Source organism: Mus musculus, chromosome 7, assembly GCF_000001635.26.
Source record: "Mus musculus strain C57BL/6J chromosome 7, GRCm38.p6 C57BL/6J".
Lineage (NCBI taxonomy): Eukaryota > Metazoa > Chordata > Mammalia > Rodentia > Muridae > Mus > Mus musculus.
This window is the reverse complement of record NC_000073.6, coordinates 133973695-133986371: the sequence shown is the minus strand read 5'-3', so window position 1 is coordinate 133986371 and position 12677 is coordinate 133973695. Positions and strand designations below refer to the sequence as shown.

At 44.6% G+C, this 12677-nt stretch overlaps 1 protein-coding gene across 1 annotated transcript in view; it reads left to right on the top strand.

Annotated features, from left to right (window-relative positions):
• Adam12 (a disintegrin and metallopeptidase domain 12 (meltrin alpha)) overlaps nt 1–12677 on the top strand; it is a 341899-nt gene that overhangs the window by 238726 nt on the left and 90496 nt on the right. Inside the window, exons 6-8 of the mRNA NM_007400.2 lie at nt 4782–4968; nt 10844–10909; nt 11965–12036. Of these exons, the coding sequence (NP_031426.2) occupies nt 4782–4968; nt 10844–10909; nt 11965–12036 (325 nt within the window). The remainder of the gene's footprint in view (nt 1–4781; nt 4969–10843; nt 10910–11964; nt 12037–12677) is intronic.

Below are 12677 nucleotides of genomic sequence, written 5' to 3'. Positions count from 1 at the left end.
TGGTGTCGTCTATACTGATATGTTAGTGTGGGTATGAGTGGGAGGAAAAGAAATGGAGGCAAGAAGTCATAGTGGGGGTTCCTGATTATGTTGCTAAATAGTGGGGGTTCGTGAGTTGTTGTTAGATGGGAACTAGAGAAAAGGGAGCACCTCAAACAAGCAAAATTTACAAATTACAGACACCAAAAGAATTTCATGTGAAAGATGAAACTATTTCACAGAAGAAAATAACCACAGAAGAAAATCCCCAAATCTAAGCAAAGAGGAGCCAACCCTGAAGGACACAGAACACTGCATAGACAAGACTGGAAAAAAGGCTTCCTCTGCCATAGTACATTCTTAAAACCAGAGAAAACATAAGAATATGAATCCATAGAGAACACAGACATAGAGGAAGAGCAAGAATAATAGAGGCAAGGAGGGGAAGGGAATGGAGAGTTAATGGTAGCTGACAGAGTGGGATAAAGATATGAACTATGATGTCATGTACCAGGTCAGCCTTTGGGCTTTAGGTGACGCAATAGGAAAAGGAATGGGGAAATAGAAAAGAATAGAGTGAACAGCATAAGCATGGAGTATGTGCTGCTCTGCTGCACTGCCTGGAGTTTTATATAGATGAGGAATAACTGCAGGGAGTGGGGCTGAGAGCTCAGCAGAGATTTAAGAGACTGCAATCAGTGGTCTGGATATTGGTTTTTGTCTCCCTGGGCAGATCACTGCCTTGCCTTCCTGGCTCTGCTCTAAGCTCTCCTCCTTGTTGATTTTCAGCAGTCCTGTTCTCCTCCCAGGAGTTCCTAGCGCCAGCTCTCCATGGAGTTTTCTTAATGAGCTACTTGGCTCTGTGCTGTGAGCCCCGGGGATAGCTGAGGCAGCCTCCATGCGGCTGCCATGCTTCAATTCACAGGGCCTCAGTGGGGGTGGCTGCACAGTGCCCAAAGCATTGCCTAGAATCTGTACATGGCTCCCTCAGTTTCACTGTTCTCACTGGGACATTAATGGGGTCTGGGTGGCAGTCTTCTGGGGAGTGGTCAGTGAACATCTCCATTAGCACAGCTTTTGGAGATTTTCTGGATGACGCCGTTTAGCCCAGGTTGCTGAGGACTGTTGGAGCTGGCTGGATCCTGCATCTGTGGCAGCAGCGAGTCCAGGTTCAACGTATAGGGAGTTTGTTGGTCTGGTGGTAGAGAAAGTTAGCTGTCGCATTGATCAAGTGGATCCTGGGGCTGATGAGGGAGTTAGGAGATAGCCCTGTTTTCTTTGTGTCCCTAACCATAATCAACCACTTGCTCGGATGTGACTTCTAAGCCACTGGCTTACCCAGAATTCCCTTGTCCATGTATTTTAAAACTCTCTACACTTTTATTTCCAAGCCTAACTATTGGGTCACAGGGTTCTGTTTTGGTCATTATCATTCCCAGAAGGGTGTTTATCTTTGAGTGCTGTGTTTAATATCAGGGAGCACCAGATGGCCAGCATTCCTGTGGGTAGGATACATACATTCACAAAGTATGAGATCTGACTACAATTATCAGTCTTTGGAATAACCTGTGAACAGCAGCCTGATATGGGGATCTGTCTTTATCCAAGGAAGAGAGATGCCACCATCTAAACAGTAACTTGGTCACCTGTAAGGCTGAAAGGTCTCACTGAGTGGTGTAGCAATTGTGCCCAGAAGTTACTGATATCCAACAGTGCCTGTGAAGAAAGCAAGTTTAGGATACACAGGAGCCTAAACATAGCTAGGAAGTGTCAAAGCTAGAGCTTGAACTTGGAGCTACAGGGTGCCAGAATCCCTTTGCCTAGCTACAGGACAGGACAGCTTCCACAATGATCCTCAAGTCTATAAAGGGTTTCCCATTTGATGTGCAAACAAGACCGCAGTTCAGATCCCCAGAAGACAAGTGCCTAATGGACATAGCAGCTATAATTTCAGCCATGGAAGGTATACGCATATGATCCCCAGACCTAGTACGACTGGCCATAGGTGATCCCTGAGTTTGATTGAGAGACGCTGCCTCAAAGAATAAGGGATAAAATGATCAAAGAAGATTCATAAACTTGACCTTTGGCCTCCATATGAGTACACGCACATATATACAAGAAGATGAAAATGGGCTCCCCAAAAGACTTAAGGCTACCACCACACATACACCCAAGGATTGGCTTAAATGTTTGGGGTGCTGTGCTAAGTATTCTTGGTAGTATGGGAAAATCCCTAATGAGGTAATTTAAGGGAAGCCTAAGGTTTGCATTGACTTAGCATGCAAGGGATACAGTCAGCATGGTGGAAGAGCATGGCAGCAGGAGCTGAAGGCCTCTGGCCATATGCCACCAGTCAGGAAGGACAGATGGACAGAAAGTAGGGCTGGGCTATAAAACCTCAAGTCCCACCCACCTGACCCACTTCTCCCAGCGAGGTTCTGCCTCCTAAAGGTTCTACAACCTTCCCAAACAGCACCGCAAGCTGGGAAGCACAGGTCACAACATGTGAGCTGTGGGGGAGGGGCATTTCACGTTCAGTCCACAGCAGGTTCTAAGATATGTCCTTTGACATATTCATCTCCCAAAGATTAAATAAGAAAAGGTTTTTTAAAAAGCACTATAAATCCTCCCCTATTTTTATATCCGAATCTCTTCCACGATTTAGAGAACAGGTTTGACCAGGAAAAATTATTTCAGAGCAGAAATTGTATTTTTAGAGAAAAAGGGAAGGTTTCCCTTCTGAGCTGTGTCTGCTAATTCAGAGGCACTTAGTGTCACACTGGATCTTTCTGCCAGACTCTCTTCCACAGTAATATATCTTTGAGAGTTACAAAAACAAAAACCACAAGGCAGAGAGGCACAATGAAGTCTGCACTTTACTATAAAAAAAAAAAAATTTGGAACAAGCGAAATCCCCAAACTTGGTTTTCAAACAATTTCGAAAGTGAATGACACAATCACCAACCATATAAATGTCTTTTCTTCCTAAAGCTTGAACTACAAATAAGTCAGGATTTCCCCTTTTATTTTCTCTTTCATTAAGAACAATATGAACTAACCAGGACCCCCAGAGCTCGTGTCTCTAGATGCATATGTAGCAGAAGATGGCCTAATTGGCCATCATTGGGAAGAGAGGACCCTTGGTCTAGCAAACTTTATATGCCCCAGTACAGGGGAAAGCCAGGGCCAAGAAGTGGGAGTGAGTGAGTAGGGGAGCAGGGCGGGAGGTGGAGGGTATAGGCGACTTTTGGGGTAGTATTTGAAATGTAAATGAAGAAAATATCCAATAGAAAAAAGAAAAGAAAAAAAAAAGGAACTGTATCGTGGGCGCTAGAGCAATGTTTCAGTGACTGATGGCCCTCAAGGGGACCAAAACTCGATTCCCAGCACCCATCCCGGGTGTCTCACAAACATCCTTAACTACAGCTCTGGGAACCAACATTGTCTTCTGGCCTCCTTAGGCCCCTCTGCACATGTGGTGTGCATGTACACACACACACACACACACACACACACGCACGAATACACACACACCAACACAGAAATAAGTAAAAGTCAATTCTTTTGTGATTGTGTTACCGCACTCAGGATGATGCCCTCCAGGTCCATCCATTTGCCTAGGAATTTCACAAATTCATTCTTTTTAATAGCTGAGTAGTACTCCATTGTGTAAATGTACCACATTTTCTGTATCCATTCCTCTGTTGAGGGGCATCTGGGTTCTTTCCAGCTTCTGGCTATTATAAATAAGGCTGCTATGAACATAGTGGAGCATGTGTCCTTCTTACTGGTTGGGACATCTTCTGGATATATGCCCAGGAGAGGTATTGCGGGATCTTCTGGTATTACTATGTCCAATTTTCTGAGGAACCGCCAGACTGATTTCCAGAGTGGTTGTACAAGCTTGCAATCCCACCAACAATGGAGGAGTGTTCCTCTTTCTCCACATCCTCGCCAGCATCTGCTGTCACCTGAATTTTTTATCTTAGCCATTCTGACTGGTGTGAGATGGAATCTCAGGGAGAACTCACATGATATGTACTCACTGATAAGTGGATATTATCCCAGAAACTTAGAATATCCAAGATATAAGATACAATTTGCGAAACACATGAAACTCAAGAAGAACGAAGACTAAAGTGTGGATACTCTGCCCCTTCTTAGAATCGGGAACAAAACACCCATGGAAGGAATTACAGAGACAAAGTTTGGAGCTGAGACGAAAGGATGGACCATCTAGAGACTGCCATACCCGGGGATCCATCCCATAATCAGCCTCCAAACGCAGACACCATTGCATACACCAGCAAGATTTTGCTGAAAGGACCCTAATATAGCTGTCTCTTGTGAGACTATGTTGGGGCCTAGCAAACACAGAAGTAAATGCTCACAGTCAGCTATTAGATGGATCACAGGGCCCCCAATGGAGGATCTAGAGAAAGTACCCAAGGAGCAGGGGGGATCTGCAACCCTATAGGTGGAACAACAATATGAACTAACCAGTACCCCCTGGAGCTCATGTCTCTAGCTGCATATGTATCAGAAGATGGCCTAGTTGGCCATCAGTGGAAAGAGAGGCCCATTGGTCGTGCAAACTGTATATGCCTCAGTACAGGGGAACGCCAGGGCTAAGAAGTGGGAGTGGGTGAGGGAGGATGTGGGGGACTTTTGCAATAGCATTGGAAATGTAAATGAAATAAATACCTAATAAAAAAAAGTCAATACTTAAAAATAATCTATCTTCACCATAAATGAGGTACTGTCCTTAAAAATTAATATTTGTATTACCTTTTTAACAGGGGACTTATCATGTTTGAAAATAAAACGTACAGCTTAGAGCCAATGAAAAACACCACTGACAGCTACAAACTCGTCCCAGCTGAGAGCATGACGAACATCCAAGGGCTGTGTGGGTCACAGCATAACAAGTCCAACCTCACCATGGAAGATGTCTCCCCTGGAACCTCTCAAATGCGGGCAAGAAGGGTAAGAGGGGACTCCACGTTCATGTTTCTTGAGCCGAGAGCTGCAACAGTGTTAAGAGTTCTGGAGCAACCTCGCTGCCGGATGTTGTGTGCGTGGAATGACATCCATTCCTCAGGAGGTAGGGGATATCCTGGGGAGAATATGTGTACAAACTCAAATTCCTGCACCTTCGAAGCAAGCGTAAGCATCAGATCTGTTAACTTGTGACAAGTAAAGTCCCATCCTCGGGGTCAGAGGCTGTCAAAATCATCAAGGGGATAGATGGCAGTGAGAAGCCAGTGTAGGGCACCCTGGTGGTCAACACAGCAAGCATGGAACTCTCCACATTGAGGTTCCCTTAGCCCACAGTGCGGGATCTCACAAGTGGGTCCAGAAGATGAGCAAGCTTTATCCACCTACGTGTGCAGAGAGCCACTGAGTCTTCTCCAGTGATTTTACCAAAGTCTTATTTACCCCTGGGCCATGTTGCCAGTGTTTGTCCTTCCCTCCAGGGCTTTGTTCGGTGCTTTTGCCTCTCTCCTGGTGTTCTCTTTATACCTGCACAGAATGCCTGTTCCCCTAAACCGCTTAACTGCCGAGTCCTGGACTTTTTCCCGTCCATCCAGATTTTCTGTCATGAGACTCAAAACTGCCTCCCCTCTGATGGTTCCCAAGACTGCGCATGTACAGTGCTCAGGATATCTTTTATTTGTCCTCCTCCCCACAGAGGAAGCTTTCTCCACTTAAGTTCTGGGTCTCACCTCAGCATTGATGTTTCAGGGATAGGGGTGGGGGCAGCCTATCTAAACTCCAGGATTTTAAAACTACCCAGGAATGCCAGTGGTGATGGTACACTCGTGATCTTAGCATTGTGGAGGTAGGGGATAAAGAATTCATGGGTGTTCTTGTTACACAGCCAGTTCCTGGGATCCTGTTTCAAAATAACAAAATAAGGCTAGAGAAACCACTCTGTCAGTAAAGCACATGTATGTAGACCTGAGTTTGACTCCAGAACCTATATTAATAACTTAAAAAAAGTTTTTTAAAGCTAGGCATGCTGATGCTATTTTGTAGTACAATCTCAGGGAAGGTGGAGACAGGAGGATCTCTGGGGCTCCCTGGACAACCAGCCTAGACTGTTTGGCAAGGTCAGTGAAAAATTCTGTCTCAAAAAAACAAAACAAAACAAAACAAAACAAAACAAAACTAATCAAGCAAACAAACAATAACAACAGAAGCAATAACCTATGAATGGTGTCCTCAGGAAGAATACCTGAAACTGCCTTCTGGTCTACACATACACATACACACATACACACACATACACATATGCACACCCCCACGCATGTATGCCCCCCCCACACACACACATGCACACACACATACACACACATGAACATGCACCCACACACACACACACACACACCCACACACACACACACACAGAGGCAGGAAGATGTTTCTAGCAGCAGCAGCAGTTCAGCTCCAGTAAGATCTCTCTACCATTTCCCCACTGCCCCACCCCTCTTGAGTGACAGACCTTAAGAGCAAGAATCAGGGACAGCCTCTACAGTCCCTCTCATGTTTATTTCACTCTTCAAACATGCCTGCTTTCGAGTCCAGACCCCAGCTAGGATGTGACCGAGCCAAGCTTCACCCATCATAAACAAGTAGACCATTTGCATTTTGTTTTCAGGCTCTTGGCTTTGAGTACCTGGTTGAATGTCTGTTCCCCACATTGCCATGATTTATAACTTAACAGTTTAAATGACGCTCGAATGTGTTCCTGTTTCATTTAGAAGTACAAACTTGGTCTGTCCTGGCTGACCGTGTTTTAATTCTCTGAGCATGCACAGCTCTCTAGAACCATGATTGGCACCGTCATTTCCAGTCATGATGAACTGGAAAGAAGGAAAGATCCCTGCCTAATGACACTGTGTTGCTAATATGGGAGTTTAAATGAACCTTTGAAAGAAAAAGGGAAGGCAAAGATGCCGGTGCTGTTCACCTCAACTCCCAGTGTTGCTCCAAAATTTCTTGTGATGGCCTTAAACAAGGGAAAGAAATCACCCTAAACTGGGGGGTATATAATATAGGTCGTACAAAAAATGATTTCCCCATAAGCAGAATACTTGGAAGTTGCAGGTCGTTTTGGAGAGCTCTGAGGTGAACACAGATTCGAGTTTCATGCCCATCACTTGCCTCCCTGTGCTGCCTTTATTCTATACTTAAGAAACAACAAAAATCAATGTAGCTGCAGCTAATTCATCTTGTTTATGCCGTGTGCCAAGCACAATTGCTGCTCTCCAGCGTTTTCCTGACTCCCCCCTAAATGTTAACTATCTCAACTTCTCTGCAGATGTTTGCATTTTTTTTCTTCACCGAGCATCACGAATTCATCTTGATGTAGATGTTCATGACGGCTAGCACGTAAAGCTGGGCTGTTTGTCACTTTTACAGTGCTCTATTCTATTGTAGTGAGAGCCCCGTTTGCCTCTGGAAGACAAGAGTGTCATCATTTTCTCTCTGGAGATTTTTAAGTCCACCCTAATGTTTCTTGGTATGCAGCTTACCTGCCTGGACTCCTTCCCTCCCCATGGGCCAAGAACGGAGAGCTTGAGGTTCACTTGAGACCTCTGCCTAAGGTCTCAAGTTCTATCCCTAGCATTTCATAAACTGAATATGGTAGTGCTTGCCTGTGAACCTAGCACTCTAGAGGTGGAGGCGGGAAGATCAGAAGTTCAAGGACACCCTCCGCTCCATAGCAAGTTAGAGGCCAGGCTGGGTTTCATGAGACCATGTCTCAAAGCAAACAGAAAGAATGGAAAAGGATTTTATCAGCCACCTCCATAAGCTTTGTGAGAGAGACAAAGGCTAAGTCTGCTAATAAGAAAATCACACCGTACACCCCAATAGCAGAGAAGGGGGTTGCTAAGTGGCCTTGGTCTTCTCCATCCCTACATCTCTAGTACCTAACCCATCACAGGGCACACAGCAAGCTCCCAGAAGACATTGTAGGATGAGTGAATGTCCTGCCAAGGGTCTGGCCATAAGAAGACAGGATTCTGTGAAAACCCCTTGGTGCCCTGGTCTCCCCTAGCTCTCCCAGCTGGAGTGAAGTGCTCTATACCAGAGATTGCAGCAAGCGCTTCAGAGGATAGTCAGCCTCTGGGAACTTGGCTGGGTTGACTTTCAGAAATCCACGAACTAGTTCCCTCTTGGGTACCTTGTTCCCAACTCTATCCCTACCTTGGAGCTGAAACTGTTGGACCAGTCTCAGAGACCCTGTTTTGGGAACACGATTTTGTTCACAATCTGCAAAAGTGAAAATTCACTCACCCAAGTGCTTGCTAATGTTGCTGCTCATATCACAAATTTGAGGTTTTTTTTTTTTTTTTTAAACTGGACAGCCTAGATAGGTAGGTATCCCATGGAGGTAATTTAAGCCTTGCTTTCAGCAGGGAGTTGGCCACTCCCCTGTGGCTTTTCATTTCGATGTGGTTAAACTTCTCTCTGAGCTTGCAATTCTCTAAATTCATGAGAAAATGTGGATTTCTCTGAAAACTGCAGAGACAGGAAAATTGTGTTCACGTGTTTGTTTTCATTATCTGGGATTGTATGTTTTCTAAAGGATGATCCAAGGCCAGTTGGAAATGTCCTCTGCCCAGAGATTCCCCCCCCCCTCTGCAGTCTGAGAAGCGTAAACGCCTAAGCAAGCAGAGCTCTCTTGAAGATTTTGTCACGAGAGATTAATTTATTTCTCCATGTCCACAGCCGTGTTTTTGTCTGCATGATTGACTGAATTTGTTTATGGTGGAACAGGGTATATTAGCAGAGAGGGAGAGGCAGGAGAGGAAGAAATTGACTCCTGGGAGCTGGAAAGATGGCACAGGCAGTAAGCTGCACTCTACTCTGGGGTCAGATCCCAGCACCCGGGTACAGAGCTAGGTGCAGTAGAATGCACCTGTCACCCCAGCACCCGCAGAGGAGCGAGAGGCAGCCGGATCCCAGGGACTCGCTAGCGAGCCAACCTAACTAAAATGATAAACTCCCAGTTCACTGAGAGACCAAGTCTCAAAAAAAAAAAAAAAAATCAAGGTGGAACAGGTTAGAGGAAGACACATGCCATCAACCTCTGGTCTCCATGAGTACGTACATACAGTCGCTCATTTTCTCTCTCTCTCTCTCTCTCTCTCTCTCTCTCTCTCACTCACACACACACACACAGAGAGAGAGAAACACACACCTACAGGAGCATGATACAAACACATATACAAGCATACACCACAGAGGTGAGGAGAAAAAGGTTGGGGAAAGTCCTATTCCTTTGGCCACTTCTTAGTGAAAGAGAAAAAGCACAAGACTCTTTATTTCCAGAAGTGTCTCATTTTGAACACACAGGGGGGCTAACTTTTGCCTTTCTGAGTTTGTAGCTAGCACAGTGGAGCCTGCCTGTGCATACAGTTACCTAGCCTGACAGTTTCTCCTTGCAGCACCGTAAAAGCGTGAGAAATTATCCCTTTCATGGTACTTTCTTTTCCTTCCTCCATGAGGTTTCCAGATTTCTTCAGGGACACCTAAATTCATGAATCAGCACAGCTGGGCAGCAAGCAGGAACACCACTATAATACAAACATTTTTCTTGTAAAAATCTGTTTGGAAGATTCTGGACTGCTGGAGATTTGTTTTATGAAAGATGTTTCCCTCCGGATTATGTGACTGGAAACCTGATTCAAAGCATGCCTTCATCCCTTTTGCTTTTGTCTGGACAAGTGGTTGTAACACTGAGTTTTCAGCTTAAGCCCTGTATGAGACTTAAGTCATAAACCAGCAATTTCGGTTGGGAAGGACCAGAGACAAGCTGCAACCCCCACTTCCTTTAACTGCGTTATTGCAGAAACAGAAAGCTTTGCTCTTTTGTTTTCGATGTTTGAGTGTTTTGAGACCACCCTCCACGAATTGTTTTATTTCCCCTAAAACTGCCTTTGGGATCCTCCCAGTAATTTACAGAAGAGTGCAAACGCTTGCTGAGGAAGCTTGATTAAAATGTTATAACCTGCCTCAGAGGCCATCTTGTTTGGATCTATATCTCTTCTGCTGAGCTCCGGGTTCTGCACCTTGATACACAGTTTCCGTATTCAGCTAGCTGCCCCACTCTTGCCAATGTTAACCCTCCCAGATCATCTCCCAGGCCTTTTAAAAGATACTGTTTCTTCCTGGTCTCTGCCTGCTCCTTTGTATCTTGTCTCTCTGCACCTCCCTTTGCCTCTCTGTTCATCAGCATCTTCTACTGCTGCAAACTATGTTCTTAAATGACTGGCTAATAGCATCCCTTCCCCAGAAAAAGAAAAAAGAAAAAAAAAAAACACATTTCCCAGAGGGACCACAGTTTCTCTACAAAGTGTGTTCTCCTCTACTCTCAGCATGGAGCAGATGAAAATGGGCCATAAAAGTTCAAGAAACACCAGTGACAGGCTGGGCTCCAGTGTAGCCTTCAGAGGGCTTCACACCCATGTGTAATCTATAACAGCAAGCCTTTGCTGGCCCTGGTTCTAGAATGTTCTTTGGAGATGTTTATATGTTCATTTTGTTTAAAAATGACCATGGTTTCTTTTAAATTCATAATCAATGAGACAGCCAGAATGTTAAACTCCTTTTTAGGGTTTCCCGTGTGAAAGTGGGAACCAGATCACCCCCTGAGGCTTTGTAAGAAGATCACTGGAGCTGGAAGTCAGCTTCTAGAGGGCACACAGCCACAAAGCCCAGGAGAGGAAGAGTCTCCCCTCCAAATATCGTTATTGTGTTATTTGTTTCTGTTTTCAAAAGACATGCAACAGTGCTCTAGTTGCCTCTGGGAAGTACTAAGGGAAACTAAGCTCTCACTTTCTTTTGACAGCATAAGAGAGAGACCCTTAAGATGACCAAGTACGTAGAGCTGGTTATTGTGGCAGACAACAGAGAGGTAAGGACCTGTGAAACTCCTCTGTACAATTGGTCTCAAAAAGAAATGAGAGAAAGTACTTAGCCAGTTAGGACTTGCTTTACCTCCATGCCTTCTCACAAACATTGGAGATGAGAATTTAAAAGTGGGCTTTTCTATCTGAGGAAGCATTTAAGATGCATCTAGTGCAATATAATCGCAAGTGAACCTACCAATAACACAGGGTTTCTTTGTAGTTAAACTCTCTAAGTAAGGAGGATTATTTAAGGAGAGTGAGAGATGGCTTTAAATTACATTTTGACATTTTGGGAAAAGTTGGACATGTCTTAATCTGAATGAATGAATGAATGAATGAATGAATGAATGAATGAATGAATGAATGAATGCATGCTATACAAACATGGTAGAGAAATACTTCCCTCTTGTGATAATGGCTTTGCACTGTTGTTTTTTTTCTTTCAATTCATTTTTAATCAATTTTCTTTTGTATAACTTCCCTATGATTTCTTACCATTCCATTAACATATTATAAATTGATGACATCTTTCTCCTAAATGCATTCAACATCCAAAATGAAAACTGCTTGACAAGTTCTCAGAAAACTCTCCTCCCCATTCTGGAAGGTCAACTTAAAGGAAAGAATGTGTTAACTTTTCCCCAATTCTCCTTGGACATGTTGCCATAAGCTTTTCTTTTTTTCTTCTCATATTTAATGTTTAAAAGCAAATATAAAGGAAGTATCTCAGGAAGTTAAAATCAAGGTGATGATATGAAAAGTGGCTTTGGAGAGTCTTCCCATTGTCCATTATATCATTGCCAAAACATGTCTCTTCCTCCATCATTTATGAAGTTGGAAGAATTGCAAAAGTCACTGTCCTCTGAGCCCTTGGCTTGAGCCAGTTGTACGGAACTGCAGGGACTCCCCAGCTGGGGAAACTACCTGGCACAATGGGAGCCCCTTGTACTGTACTGAAGGCCCCCAAGGGTACAGGGTATCACCAAAGCTCAGGGTCTGGGAGGAGGAATCCTGATTGATATTCTTACCATTATTAATGCTAGCATTTAAAATTGTTAAGTTTCAGAGGCAAGGAAAAGACCTGGAGAAAGTTAAGCAGCGATTAATAGAGATCGCCAATCACGTTGACAAGGTAAGTTCCTTTGCAGGTGATTAAATCATGCAGCTCATGCCAGTGTTCAGAAATGAGGTTGGAAAAAACTAAGCACACTTCCTCTGACTGAGCAGAAAGACCAGAACCTGCCCCTGGGGCCTGTGCTTGCCCTCTGAGTGGCCAGTGCTTGTCCTCTGAGGAGTGGCCAGTGCTTGTCCTCTGAGTGGCCAGTCCTCTGAGCAGGTGCTTTCCAGGTCCTGGGTTTTAGAGATTCCAGCCCCAGTTGATCTGGACCGGGAAGGCTATGGGGACTCAGCTTCCTCTAGTATCTTGTCTTGCCAGGAAGTGTTCCAGCCTAAGAGATTTCTGGACAATCCATTAGACAGAATTCTGGTAGGGTGCATTGAAACTTCCAGAATTTGGTAGCCTGACCTCTTTCCTGCTCTCCAGTCTGGAGTCCATGATGCACCAGCATGGTCTAGAGGGTGGGCTCTACAGGTTCCACTGTCAGAACCCGGAAGCGGACTTCTGGCTCAGTCACCATGTTAGTCACCCTTCCATCCATATGACAGATAGCTGTAAGAAAAACTGTGGAGGAGGGTACCTTTATTTTTACTTATGGCTTTGGGAGTTTCAGACTGAGGTCTGCTGGCCCAAGATTCTGGGCCATCATGCCTAAG